This window comes from Amblyomma americanum, chromosome 3, assembly GCF_052857255.1.
Source record: "Amblyomma americanum isolate KBUSLIRL-KWMA chromosome 3, ASM5285725v1, whole genome shotgun sequence".
Lineage (NCBI taxonomy): Eukaryota > Metazoa > Arthropoda > Arachnida > Ixodida > Ixodidae > Amblyomma > Amblyomma americanum.
In genome coordinates, this window is record NC_135499.1 from 52,934,582 (window position 1) to 52,948,426 (window position 13,845).

A 13,845-nucleotide genomic window follows, 5' to 3' on the forward strand; every position below is an offset into this window, starting at 1 on the left:
TTGTTCATTTTACGCAGTCTGCATTGCAGCAAGGGTTTTTACAAATTCATGTCATACAAAAATTTGTCACCCATGATCAAATCACCGACATTCGGCTTATTAGCTAAAGCACATGCCAGGTTTGCATTCCTGTCCTATAGTGGGTCAGACACCTGCAATTTTTTCTTTAGTGAAGCAGGTTTGAAAACATACCTTGTTCGGTGTATGTTTACGTTGCATGTTTGTTCACCATGAATTAAGCTTTATAAATGGAACTTTAATGTATGTTTTTGGCCTTTCAGTTGCTTTGGAAGAAATTATCTAATCACAAGGAAAAACCATGCATTGTAGCTGCATGCACAAGTATGTAGGCAGCACTCCAACTGTCCCGATAGTGTGGCCTGAGTGATTTTACAGGAATGTTTGGAACTTTGAAAAATAACATGTAAAAGGCAAAGGCGGGCTAGTTGGTGGTTGCGCGGTTGCAGTATGCACTCCATTGTTAGAGAAATCACCTGCCAGTTTCTTAATTTGCATGTGACAACACATTAGTGAGTTTGCAAAGGACCCTAGTGCTCTTCTTGGACGTGTTTGGAAAATTTTCCCATTCGTTAGACCACATGCTGTAGGTCATTCGTGTTTAATATATAGCCGCTCTATCTGCAGTGGAAAACATACAGTTTCACTCTAAAAGTTATTTTCCACCCCCTTCGCCTTTCTTTCTCCCTTACGTGATGTGTCGTACGAGAGAGAAAGCAGGCTGAGCAAGCCTGTTGAGTTACAAAGTCACATGCCAAACTGGCAGTAATTGCATTGTTCACTCAGTGAAAAAAAAGAATTTAAGAGGAGTACACACACCGAATTTTAATTGTGTTTTCTGTCTTTAGAAGGATGTGCAGCACATTTTAAAACATAGATAGTTATGTGGATTGGGCCAACAAGTGGTAAATAATTTATAAGGGATTTTTTGAGCATCATGAATGCCTTGCAGTGCCGGCGACGATGCGTATAGCCCGTCGTGGTACACCAATGGATATAGCCAGTGGGTACAAATGGTACACCAACGGGTGCCAATGGGTATAGCCCGTCGTGCTACACATATATTTTGCAACCTTTAATGAAATGTGTTGCAGGGCCCCCTAAAGCAAGTTCGCTCTTCACCTGATCTTCTTGTTTTTCTTTTTGGCTTGGCAGTAAATGGTGCTGCAGAGCTAATTCTGCCTCTGTCAGCATGCATGCACGCAAAGCAGCCAACAATGCACAAAATGCACCATGTTCCTAGCAGTTGGTACAGTTTCGCGAGTGCAGCTGTTGTGGTGGATGTGAATTTTACAGTTTTGTTTTTCCTTCACGGTGTGACGTGTCCTGCTTGCTTGTGCACAGAACTCTGTTAGGCCACTTCCTCCATGCCGTGTTCTGTGGTGCAGCTGTCGTGATGTTATACGTCTTCCCCGCGCGCATTGTGCTGTCAGACACTTATGGTGCTTTCGGTGCTAAGCATTGTGCTCTGTGTGTTCTGCATGATGACCAGTCATTTTATTTGCGTGTGTGTCAGTGCGAGCAGAGAAGCTTTTTGCTTTTCAGCTTGTTGTTCCTGATCCCCTCTTCATGGTAGAAAGCTACTCTTTAAATCTGAGTTTATGATTCATTCATGTGCCAGTAATTTGTTACAGATCATGTGTATTCGATGCTCCCAAAGCCAGAGACTGCAACAAGACAGTTGTGATTGCTGCTAAAGGAAAATAACTTGCTTGTATGAAGCCCAGACTGCTGATAAAGAGTATAGTATGAACACCCATAATATATATATATATATATATATATATATATATATATATATATATATATATATATATATATATATATATATATATATATATATATTGTAATGGGACCGACAGGCGCAGCGCAGCGAAGAAGCGGACGAGTTCAAGCGGGACAACGAAGAAGCAGACAAAGTGCAGCTGGGTTTTTCGAACGACGCCTGTGAGTGTGCCCGTTGTGTCGCCGGACAACCAAGACCAACCGACCTGTGCTTCAAATAAACGCCTTGACACTTGGTGGAGGTGCCTCGGTTCCCGTCCCGGTCCTCATCCTGGAACTTCGAAGTGGAACGCTCCTCGTCTCCGCCACCATGCCGGAAGGTCCGAGTGAACCATCGCAGCCCCTCCCTGCCACCGTACTCTGTCACGGGGTGCAGCGCCAGCGTGACCCTTCTCCTTTTAGTGGCACCGATGACCAAGACGTCGACGATTGGCTGGCCTCCTATGAGCGCATCAGCACGCTTTCCAGATGCTGCTGGCGAAGAACCCCACCTCCGTCGCCACCGTCATCCAGCTGTGCCAAAGCTTCGACGAACTCCACAAGCAACGCGCATCTACGCGGCAGTCCGGCGCGCCTGCGGGGGGTCTTGCTGGCTTGGCCCTTGGTGGCTCGTCTGCTGAGCAGTCCCTGTTCATGCAGCAGGTTAAAGACTTCATCCGCGAAGAGGTCGCTCGCCAGCTTTCTCTGCTGCATCACCTTCCCGACCCCGTTTGCCCTCCGCACGACCTGGCGCCATCTCTCACGCCCACAATCCGTCGTGTTATTCAGGAGCAGGTCGCTGCAGTTCTGCCATCCAGTCCCCCACCTCCTCCTGTGGCAGCGCCGCTCACCTATGCTGAAGCAGTCACCGGTACACGGCGCTCGCCCACCTCTGCCGCCTACCCTAGCAGCCCGGCCTTTTATGCTCCACCGCCGTCTATACCCCTGCCGCAGGTCCCGGTTCGTCGACCCCGCCGAAACCCTACGAACCCTTGGCGTACCGAGGACAATCGACCGATATGCTATTCCTGCGGTCTTCCGGGCCATGTCGCACGCTTTTGCCGTCAGCGATCTCCTCGTTCTGGCGATTTCATGCGCAATTTCCGGTACGATTCCGGGCCGCCCTTGCCTAATGTCTCTTCTGCCTCCTCTACACATCGCTCCCAGTACCCTAATCGTCGCTCGCCTTCCCCTCGTCGACGTTCCATTTCTCCGATGCTCCGCCGCCCGGACCCTCTCCCAGAGGAAAACTGACTGCCGCAGTTCAGGAGGCAAGAACTGCGTGTTTTGCCAACTTTTTAAGTCCTCCGTGTTCTCCTGCTAACGTGATTGAGGTGTCTGTTGAAGGCGTCCCCGTTCTCGCGCTCGTCGACACGGGTGCTGCAGTGTCAGTAATTAGTGATGCTTTTCGCCGCAAACTTCGTAAGGTGACAACGCCGCTGTCTGACTTTTCACTACGTACGGCCACCTCTCAGCGCATCCACCCCATCGCAGCCTGCACGGTCCGCGTTACTATCAACGACGTCGCCTATACCATCGAGTTGTGCTGACCGCCTGCTCTCACGATGTCATCCTCGGCTGCGATTTCCTCTCGACCCACCGTGCAGTGATTGATTGTGCCCGTGCGGAACTTGAGCTTTCTCCCCTGTGTGATGTTTCGTTGTGTGACCTACCTGTGCGCTCCGCTAAGCTTCTTGTAGCTGCCGACACCGACATACCTCCCTCCTCTTCAGCCCTCGTTCCGCTCCGCCCCGACTCTTTCCTCAGCGGCCCTGTTCTTTTCACACCTACCGCAGCACCCACTCGCCATCAGCGCCTCCTCATTCCATTCGCCGTTGTCTCGATTTCCGATGGCCACTGCGCCATCTATGTCACCAACCCATTTTCTTACCCGTCGTTTGTTCTTCGCGGCGAATGCCTCGGCTCTATTGAAGAACTGGACCCTGCTCTTGCTTCCGAGTTCTCCGATACCCGTGCCTGCTCCCCAGTTACTGCCTTAGCCTGTTGTGCGACAGCGCCCGATCCGATTTCCATCGACGTCTTTCGTCGTAACATCGCTCCCGACCTTCCGTCCGCTTACCGTGACCAACTCTTGGAACTTCTCTGCCGCTTCCGCAACTCTTTCGACCTTTCCCAGCCCTCCTTGGGGCGCGCATTGGCCGTCTCTCACACAATTGACACTGGTACCCACGCTCCCTTGCGTCAGCGACCGTACCGAGTCTCGCCGAGCGAGCGCCGCGTCATCCGTGACAATGTTGACGACATGCTTCGGCGCGGTATAATACAGCCTTCTCACAGCCCTTGGGCCTCTCCTGTTGTCTTGGTGACGAAAAAAGATGGCTCCATCAGGTTCTGTGTGGACTACCGCCGTCTCAACAAGATCACACGCAAGGATGTTTATCCTCTACCCCGAATCGATGACGCACTGGATTGCTTGCAGGGAGCGGAGTATTTTTCATCCCTCGACTTACGCTCCGGCTACTGGCAGGTCCCGATGGCGGCGAACGACAGGCCGAAAACCGCTTTCGTCACCCCAGACGGCTTGTATGAGTTCAATGTGATGCCATTCGGCCTCTGCAATGCTCCAGCCACATTCGAAAGGATGATGGACACTATTCTCAGTGGCCTCAAATGGGAAACTTGTCTGTGTTACTTAGATGACATTGTCGTTTTTTCCAAAGATTTTCCTTCCCATCTGCACCGCCTTCAGCGCGTACTCACTAGCCTTACTGACGCCGGCCTCCAACTAAACTTGAAAAAATGTTACTTCGGTGCAATGCAGCTCACAATATTAGGCCATGTCATCTCCAAAGACGGCGTTCTTCCTGACCCTGCCAAACTTCGCGCCGTCGCTGACTTCCCCAAACCAACCACCTTAAAAGAACTTCGCAGTTTTATAGGCTTATGCTCATATTTTCGCCGCTTCATCCGAAATTTCGCCAGTATCATCGCCCCTTTAACGCAGCTTCTTGCCGGCAGCCCGAACCTTTCGTCTTGGTCCCCCGCCTGCGATACCGCGTTCAGCACTTTACGTCGCCTGCTGGTCTCTCCCCCCATCCTTCGCCATTTTGATCCCGCCTGTCCGACAGAAATTCACACTGACGCGAGCGGTGTGGGCTTGGGCGCAGTTCTTGCCCAGCGAAAGCCTGGGTATCCGGAATACGTCGTCGCTTACGCCAGCCGCGCCCTCACCAAGGCGGAATCAAACTATTCTGTTACAGAAAAAGAATGTCTCGCCATCATTTGGGCAATTGCCAAGTTCCGCCCTTACATTTACGGCCGGCCCTTCTATGTCGTCACAGACCACCACGCCCTATGCTGGCTATCCTCCCTCAAAGATCCTTCTGGCCGACTCGCCCGCTGGGCTTTACGTCTCCAGGAGTTTGATATACACGTCATTTATCGCTCCGGCCGCAAGCACTCGGACGCCGACGCCCTTTCTCGTTCACCACTCCCATGCGAGTCAACCTCTGCCCTCGTCTGTGCCTACGAATTCTCTTCGTTCAACATCCCTGATATGCTCTCCGAACAATTGAAGGATCCTTGGATCACCTCGCTGCTAAACTTCCTGAACACTCCCTCGCCGCATCCTTCGACCCGGACCCTTCGCCGCCAAGCCCACCACTTCGCCGTTCGTGATGGCCTCTTATACCGCCGTAATTACCTCCCCGACGGCCGGAAGTGGCTGTTGGTCATCCCTCGACACCTCCGTGCTACAATCTGTGCCTCTTTTCACTCCGCTCCACAATGCGGCCACGCCGGTGTACTGAAAACATATGCTCGCCTTCGTCAGCGATTCTACTGGCGAGGTATGTACCGCTACATACGTCAGTACATTCGGTCATGCATCGCCTGCCAACGTCGCAAGAAACCTCCCCACCCCGCCGCCGCTCCTTTGCAGCCGTTACCTTGCCCTGGCCGTCCCTTTGACCGCGTCGGCATTGATCTTTATGGCCCGCTTCCAACTACTTCGGCTAATAATCGGTGGATCATCGTTGCCGTTGACCATCTCACCCGTTACGTCGAAACGTCGGCTCTCAAATCTGCTACCGCAAACGATGTCGCCCACTTCATTCTACACAGTCTTGTTCTTCGTCACGGCGCCCCGAAAGAACTTCTGAGTGACCGCGGCCGTGTTTTTCTCTCGGACGCCGTCGAGGCCCTGCTCAAGCAATGCCAAATCGTTCATCGCTACACCAGCGCCTATCACCCCCAGACCAACGGCATGACTGAGCGGTTCAACCGCACTCTGAGTGACATGCTCGCCATGTACGTTGACACCGCCCACTCCAACTGGGATCAAGTGCTCCCGTTCGTCACGTACGCGTATAACACAGCTACTCAGACAACAACGGGGTTTTCTCCTTTCTTCCTCTTATATGGCCGGGAGCCTACATCCACCATGGACACCATCCTTCCTTATCACCCTGACCCTTCCGAGACCACCTTACTCTCCGAAGCTCACCTGTATGCCGAAGAATGCCGGCAACTTGCCCGCTCTTTTACCACACAGCAACAATGGGATCAGAAGCACCGTCGGGATTCCCCGGACCCTCCAGCGTCATACCCATCTGGCGCCCTCGTTTGGCTCTGGGTGCCTTCCTCCACTCCCGGCCTCGCCACGAAACTACTGTCTCGCTTTCACGGACCTTACCGGGTTGTCCACCAAACTTCTCCGGTGACTTATATCGTTGAGCCGCTCGTTCCCTCTTCGGACCACCGTCGCCGGGGGCGCGAAACTGTGCACGTTGAGCGCCTCAAGCCTTACTATGACCCGCCCATCCTCTCCTCTCCTTAAGTCGCCAGGATGGCTCCTTTTTCGGAGGGAGAGTAATTGTAATGGGACCGACAGGTGCAGCGCAGCGAAGAAGCGGACGAGTTCAAGCGGGACAACGAAGAAGCAGACAAAGTGCAGCTGGGTTTTTCGAACGACGCCTGTGAGTGTGCCCGTTGTGTCGCCGGACAACCAAGACCAACCGACCTGTGCTTCAAATAAACGCCTTGACAATATATATATGTGTGTGCGTGTGTGTATATATATATATATATGTGTATATATATGTGTGTGTGTATATATATATATATATATATATATATATATATATATATATATATATATATATATATATATATATATATACATATATATATATATATATTAGCAGACAAGGCAAAGGAAATCAAGGGCTTATTTGACGCACATATGAAGAAAGCAAACTGTCCCCGAAGCCAAGGTGCGTAGGGGAATGTTTTCTATTTTTGCCGCCCTCGCCGTTAGATGACGTTCTACGTCACATTTGTTGTAATACAGGACGTGCTATGTCCGCTGCTATGGACAAGGGTGGCACTGGTGAACACTTCAAGGTTTTCTTACACGCAAAGCATAAATACCCATGAGAGCAGCAGATTGGACAGCTGTTGCCGTAGCTCAGTTGGTAGAGCAGTGGACGCGATATTCAGATGTTGTGGGTTCGGATCCCACCGGCAGCATGGTTGTTTTTTCTGCTGCTTTATAAGTAATTTTCATTAAGCAAAAGATTACTGGCAGTGCTATTCTGTCATTTATCAGCACTACAAATTAAAAAAAAAATAGCAAACATTTCTCTATGCACCTTGGTTTCAAAGACTGTTGACTTCCCTTATATATATATATATATATATATAAGAATATCAGGAAGAAAAAACAAAAATATTTGAATTAGATGTACACTCCATCCATATACTAGGGGAAACACTGCACCATATGGATGGAGATTATTAGTTTCTTACAGATAGCATTATAATTAGAAGAGTGCGAAATTTTTAGTAGTTTGCGAACAGTATTTGGTATTCCATTCACTTTACACCGTACTTTCACTATTTGAGCCTCCTAAACTGCCCTAAGTTACACATTTATTGTTGATCTAAATTCGTGGCGATCAATCGTGACATTACCAAACAGCAGTAGCTTGGACTTGTCACATGAGTTAACTTGCTCTTTTCTTATAGAACCAACTGCCAGCACGCAGCAGAAGTGCGAGCTCTGTAATGCTAGGCATTGCATAAAATAAGTGCGCTGACAGCCAAAGAAAGCTGCCGCTGCCGGCACAGGTGTCTGAAAATGAAGCGCAGAACAACGCAGCATATCACTGTGTCATCTCATGATGCAGTCACTAGCTGGCTGCGAACCCTACTGGGAGCGATACCCTCATTCTAAATCACAATGATAAAAGACACGGCGCACGTGGAAGTGGCTCAGGTCGTGGACGAAGGGGCAACAATTGCGGCATGTGTGTGTTGCTGTGGATGTTTCGGAGCGATTGCTCTAAATCTTCACCAGTTCATGTCAAGAAATTGCGCATCTTAGGCCGCAGGGGGCAAGAAAAAAGCGTAAGCCCGCTTCACTGCACCACACATAGCGCGGCTTGAGTGATGGGGCGTCTAATGGTGTGGTTTTGTTTCTGTGCCTTCTGTTGGGCCCAATGTGTGACACTTGCAGTCTGGCAAAACTGATACACGAGGCCTAAGCAGGCAGGAGTCGTCATGGAAGCTGCTTTTGGGCTGAAATTCCGCAGTTGGCGCTTTCTGTTTAGGCGTCGTGAGGGAGCGTGGAAAGAATCGTCCCGCTCGCATTGCAGCTCAGGTTGCTGCTCTTGTGTCCGTTTCCAGAGTCATCTTGTTGTGTTTTGCCAGCAATGCCTTGCTCCTCAGATAATCAACCGCTGATGTCTCTCCTCCAGTAATGAGGCGTCTCACTACTTTAAAGTGCTTCATGACAGCATTCAATAAGCCCCTTTGTCATGTGAGAATTGGGTCAGACGGTAATATCACTTTTTTGTTTCACTATATGCAGTTGTTATCCAGAGAATTATAAACAAGGTATTAGTTTTATGTAATGCCTTGTGGACTTTAAAGGTTTAGTAAATTAAGCTGATGATGGGTGAAACTAAAATATCTTTGCAACATCTTTGTTTTTTTTTGTGTGGTTTCGTTTTGTGGAATAGCATTGATCTTTAGTTTGAGCTACCTGTATGAATACGTATTCAAAATCATTCAAGAATATTCTATTCAGTTTGTATGCAATTTTCAATAATTCGTGTTCACTTCGCAACCAAAAATGTGATGTTCACACACCTCTGTTTATAGCCCTTAAAGACACGCATTATAGTCTAGTGTTGAGAAAAATCTTAAAATTTGTGTATGTATTTAGAAGCTTATATTTCACTAAAATAGCATGATTGTCTAAAAGAAGCTTCTGCCCACATTTGTGCACATAAAGACTCAAGAACATCTAATACATCAGATGCCAATTGACGTTTTGTTTATACAGAGGAAATACTTGGGGTTTTCTTAGCCACATTCTTAAAAAAGAAAATGCGATAGCATTGGGAAGTTGGCCCGCCTTCAAATATTCCAGCAGACCCCCCAAATTTCAGAAAATGGATTAAGGTGAGTTAGTGGGATTAGTGGGTGGGTCAGAGGTGTATTAGTGGGGATCAGCCCATGGATGAATGAGCATTAGTGAGGGTCATGATGATATCACAACCCTCTCGGCCAATCAGGAAATTTCGTTGCGGAGAAACCGGGTTGTTTTTGAAAGGCGCCAACCTAAATGCTATCACTAACTCTGTAATAAGCATTCTTCTTTGTGTTAGGTCATAGAAAGCTCAGTGCTTTGTGTGAGCCTCGAGAAAGCAGTGATTTTCCACCAGCAGGCACAGAGATATACTGCACTTTTTACAGTGCATACGGATCATAGATGCGCAGCTTGCTTTTCTGTAGCATTATGAAAAATAAGTTTCATCATGCTGAGGCCAAAGTTTCTTGCCATCAAGACGTGCAAAATTTTGTTGGGAATGGCTTAGTGTTGTTCTCACCCAAGGAAACGTGTGCCAAAGCAACTGTCGTGAGGTCGTTTTCTTTACTCCTGATGAGTATAACACTCCCTCCTCAGTCACCACTAAGCAGAAAGCCGGTCAGTACTAAATTTCCAGCCTTGCACCAGGTGCATCCATTATTCCGGATGTCTACAAGAACAAAATTACTATTAGACATGCAAAGGGTTTGAATGCACTGCCTACAAAGGGTAGCGGGACCATGCCGTGATTTGGTATACTTGCGGCATGTTGTGTACGAAGTTACACACACTTGGAGCCACAGCCTTGTTCACCTGCAACACATACCTATTCCCAATTCATTTTGTTTATTGTCTGTAGGCTTTCCACTGCAAAAACAAAAACCACAACATCCCTCAGTAATTTGTTCCTCCGGATTGGAGAATGAAAGAAGTGACAGTGCTCAGTTGGCTGCTCGAAAGTCTAGAGCATTGTGGCGTCTAGCTTTCTTATTTTAAAAAAACCAATTCATGCTCTAGACATGTCATATACTACCAGCTTATCCAGTGGGGATTTCATGATTGATGTGATGAAAATGTGCCGCAAAGGGTTAATTATTGTGTTCATGCTGGTTTTATTCTTGCAGCACGTGTATTCTGCCCTCATATCCCAGTATTTTGACAGGTCTAAGTCAAACTGCACTACTGATGGCAGTAAACTTTTCACCCAGCTACTGAAGGCCAGTTTTCAGTCTGCTCAGAAAAGGAAATTAGACATGATGTGCCCTGCTCAGCCACACTACGTAATTGAGGCTAGGCTTGGTGTGGTGTGGCTGTTCTTATTGTAGGGGAATGGCATTGGAATTTATTTTTACCGCTTATGACTGCAGTCCAGAATAAATTCCATTAAGTGCAATAAGTTTCACTGGGGAACTCCCTACGGTGAATCCCAGGGCAGGTTCATTGGTAAATTGGTTACTCTAGTGTAGGAAGCTCTCATCGCGTTATCCTTCTACCATACTGTGTTTATTTCGTTTTCAAGGCAGACTTCTATTTAGTGGGCGCCGTGGTGAAAGAACTAAAGTCCTTTGGATTTGCTTGCGAATGCGCTCATTTGTCAGAGTGTATACTTCAGTTGCCTTTCACTGACTGGAAAGCTTGTCGAGCATAAAGTTGCTTGCTGTGTCATTGACATGTTGCGCGCATTGAGGCGATTACTCACAATTTTGTAATCCATGGTTTACAGGCATACCCAACAAATTGGGGGGAAGCAATAAAATATATATGAATGGCTAGAAAGTTTGTGTGCAATTTTCTTTGGTCATGAATTGCTTCCTTAAAGGCCAACTCCAACGTTTTTTTTTACCTCCTCTTATTTCACTGAAGCTTTAACAGTACGTTCTCTGCAGTTTTCTGGTCCTTCGTGCCGGATTTCACAGCGGGGTGGTGTCTTGCCGCAGTGGAAATGAATTTTAATGTTTCCCATTTCATGGCCTCATTCGGTGAGATTTCTACAGGCAACCTTGTGTCTTGTGATGCCACTGGACGCACGGCCGTCGACATCCGCTCAGCATTTGCTGAAGGACAAAATTTCGAGCTGGTTTTTGGTCATTTTACTCAAATAATGACCCATGCTGCCACTTAAAGCTATGAGTTTGGCCATTCAGTACGCACACTATAGGTTTCATGACAGTATCTGTGACATCATAGTCTGTCATGACGTCATCGTTTGATCGAAAACCAGTTTTTGCTCTTTTTAAATACTCTACTTGGTATTTTGAAAAACTGTTTTTGTGCCGGTGCGAGGTGACTGTAAGGAATGTGATGTGATTATAAACTCAGTGTTAAAAAAAGCCCTGGAGTTAGCCTTTAAGTCTGGCATGTTGCAACCCTGATCTGATGCCTTGTCCTATAATGTGTGTATAATGTGAGTGTCAGGTGCGTAGATGTTGTTGATGTATCTTTTTTTTTTTGTCGTGGTGGTCTTTGCAGCTGTACTCTTGCCTGATGGTGTTCTTTGTGTGTGGAGCCATTGAGAGCAAGTTGGTCTCAACCGGTGCGTTCGAGATCTACTTCAATGGTATGTATGCATAATGGCTGGTACTGGATTGTCTTTTTACCCTGTCAGCAAACTACCGTTCATATAGGTTGTGTATTAGATGTATGCTTTTTACTTTTAATGGGAAGTTGCTTACACTGTCAATTAACAATCGAAGTTAGGGAACAGATTGTGAGTTAATGGTATCCTGGCTAAAATCAAAAGGAGGAAATGACTACAGGCAGGACAGAGGGCAATTGACCAATGTTCTCTTAGATAATGGAGTGTATCGCAAGAGGAAGTAAATTCAGCAGGGGGTGACTGAGATTCAGAAATTTGCTCCATGTTTTTTGCTTTATGAAATTTCTTTATGTTGCCAGTTCTTCCTTTCTGCTTACTGCTGTGCATGTAAGTTAAAGCAATAGTGTCTGCTCTTTTCTTCGGAATAATGGCAAATTTTGTTCTGCTGCTTTTTCTTTCCTTTCTGATGGCTTTGCCGCTGCGTGAAATTCTGGGCATTTCTTTTTTACAATGCTTACACAGATGTCCGGGTGTGGTCCAAGATAGAAACGGGCCGCATTCCATCACCGCCGGAGCTGTTCCAGATCATCGACAACCAGGTGTTCCTCAAGTCCTCTGTCCTCGGACTGGCAGACAGCTAGCTGCCCGCTGTCACTGTGCAATCGAACACACATTCTGTTAACCAAGGTGAGTTCATAACCACATGGAGGCAGTGTCAGTAGCTATGAGTGAGTTGCACAGCTTAGCAAGAGGTGTATCAGCGTTACTGTTTGTTTGATGTTTGTAGCCCTTGTCTTTGAAGGTTGGTGCATGCTTTATATTATTTCATGCTGAATCCTGCCTTCTCACTGAATTGTCACAGCTTGCATGTTACACAGGAGTCAGCAGCTCTTTCAGGAAGAAAGTCTGCTTTGGAATGCGCTTTCAAATCACGAAAATTCCGTAATAAATTCGAATTTTTGAAAACACCAGATTTCATATCTATAAGGTCTTTCTAATTATGTCCCAAAAGATTCTCCCTGAAAACAGCCCAGGAGTGGCTTGGAAAACGTTTTTTTGTGACCATTGGTACCAAGAAACTGGCCGAGATCTCCGTGATAATGCCAGTTTTTGACCTGGCTGCCCTGCTTGCAGAAAACAGCGTGACAATGGCTTGATGGATTTTTATGTGGTTTGTTGCATTGTGTTCTTTGATAAATTCTTTATGCAGTGACGTTGCTATATTTCGGAATTATTTTCGAATTTTTTCACTCTTTCACTAATTTGATGTGACGGTAATGAGTGCATTATGCAAGCATTTATATAATGTTCTGTGTAGAAAAAACTCAGGTTGAAGAAAAATATTTGGAGAATGTCACTGCATTAAGGGGGGACACCCTTCTTAGAACTATTTTCATTATTTATGGGTGGATCTGGTTGAAACTTGCACCATTTGTATATTTTTGCATGCTGATTCCAAATATCTGATTAGTTTTCTTGTAGATGACTATTTCAGAATTATACCTAATTCATGTTGTTCGTTTGGCGGTGAGCAAATTACTAAACACTCTATGGCATGATGAGAATAGACCTGCCAGAGTGATCTAGAAGGATCATAGAGTGCAACAAGTCAAGAATTAATGTGCTAGAAGAATTTCAACCAAAGTTACACCTAGTCAAACTTTTGTGACAAAAAGCCCAAGTTGGCACCCAAGATTGATAATTAATTTTGTAAATGTTGCCATGTAATAACACAACGTACCGTATTAACGCGAGTAAGGGCCGCACTTTTTTTCCCAGATTCGGGGGGAAAATTTCGGGGTGCGGCCCATACACGCGATTTTCGAAAAAAAAAATTTTTTTTTCAAGTGAAAGCAAACCAATCTGGAATGCGCGGCATTTATTTACCGTTCAGGCATCACTCATGGAGTCTTCAGACTCCGAGCCGGTGCTGTGTTCAGGTAAATGTTCAGCCCACAGAAAGTCGTCTTCGGTCCCGTCTAAACTGTTTGAAATTCCGGTCACTATGAAACTCCGGGTTACAATGTCGGTCGACACGGAATTCCACGCGGACAAAATTCATCCAAGCACAGTCGCGAGCGGTGCCCTCTTAAGCCGCCCTGTCGGCGTCTCGTCGTGATTGCCATTGGCCATCCATTCCGAATACTGCCTTCGAAATTCAACCTTAAAAGGCCGTTTGACGCTTACATCC

At 46.9% G+C, this 13,845-nt stretch overlaps 1 protein-coding gene across 1 annotated transcript in view; it reads left to right on the top strand.

Annotated features, from left to right (window-relative positions):
* Positions 1 to 13,845, top strand: part of SelT (selenoprotein T) — a 33,246-nt gene that overhangs the window by 4,162 nt on the left and 15,239 nt on the right. The window contains exons 3-4 of the mRNA XM_077657382.1: positions 11,588 to 11,675; positions 12,177 to 12,341. Of these exons, the coding sequence (XP_077513508.1) occupies positions 11,588 to 11,675; positions 12,177 to 12,295 (207 nt within the window). The 3' untranslated portion in view covers positions 12,296 to 12,341. The remainder of the gene's footprint in view (positions 1 to 11,587; positions 11,676 to 12,176; positions 12,342 to 13,845) is intronic.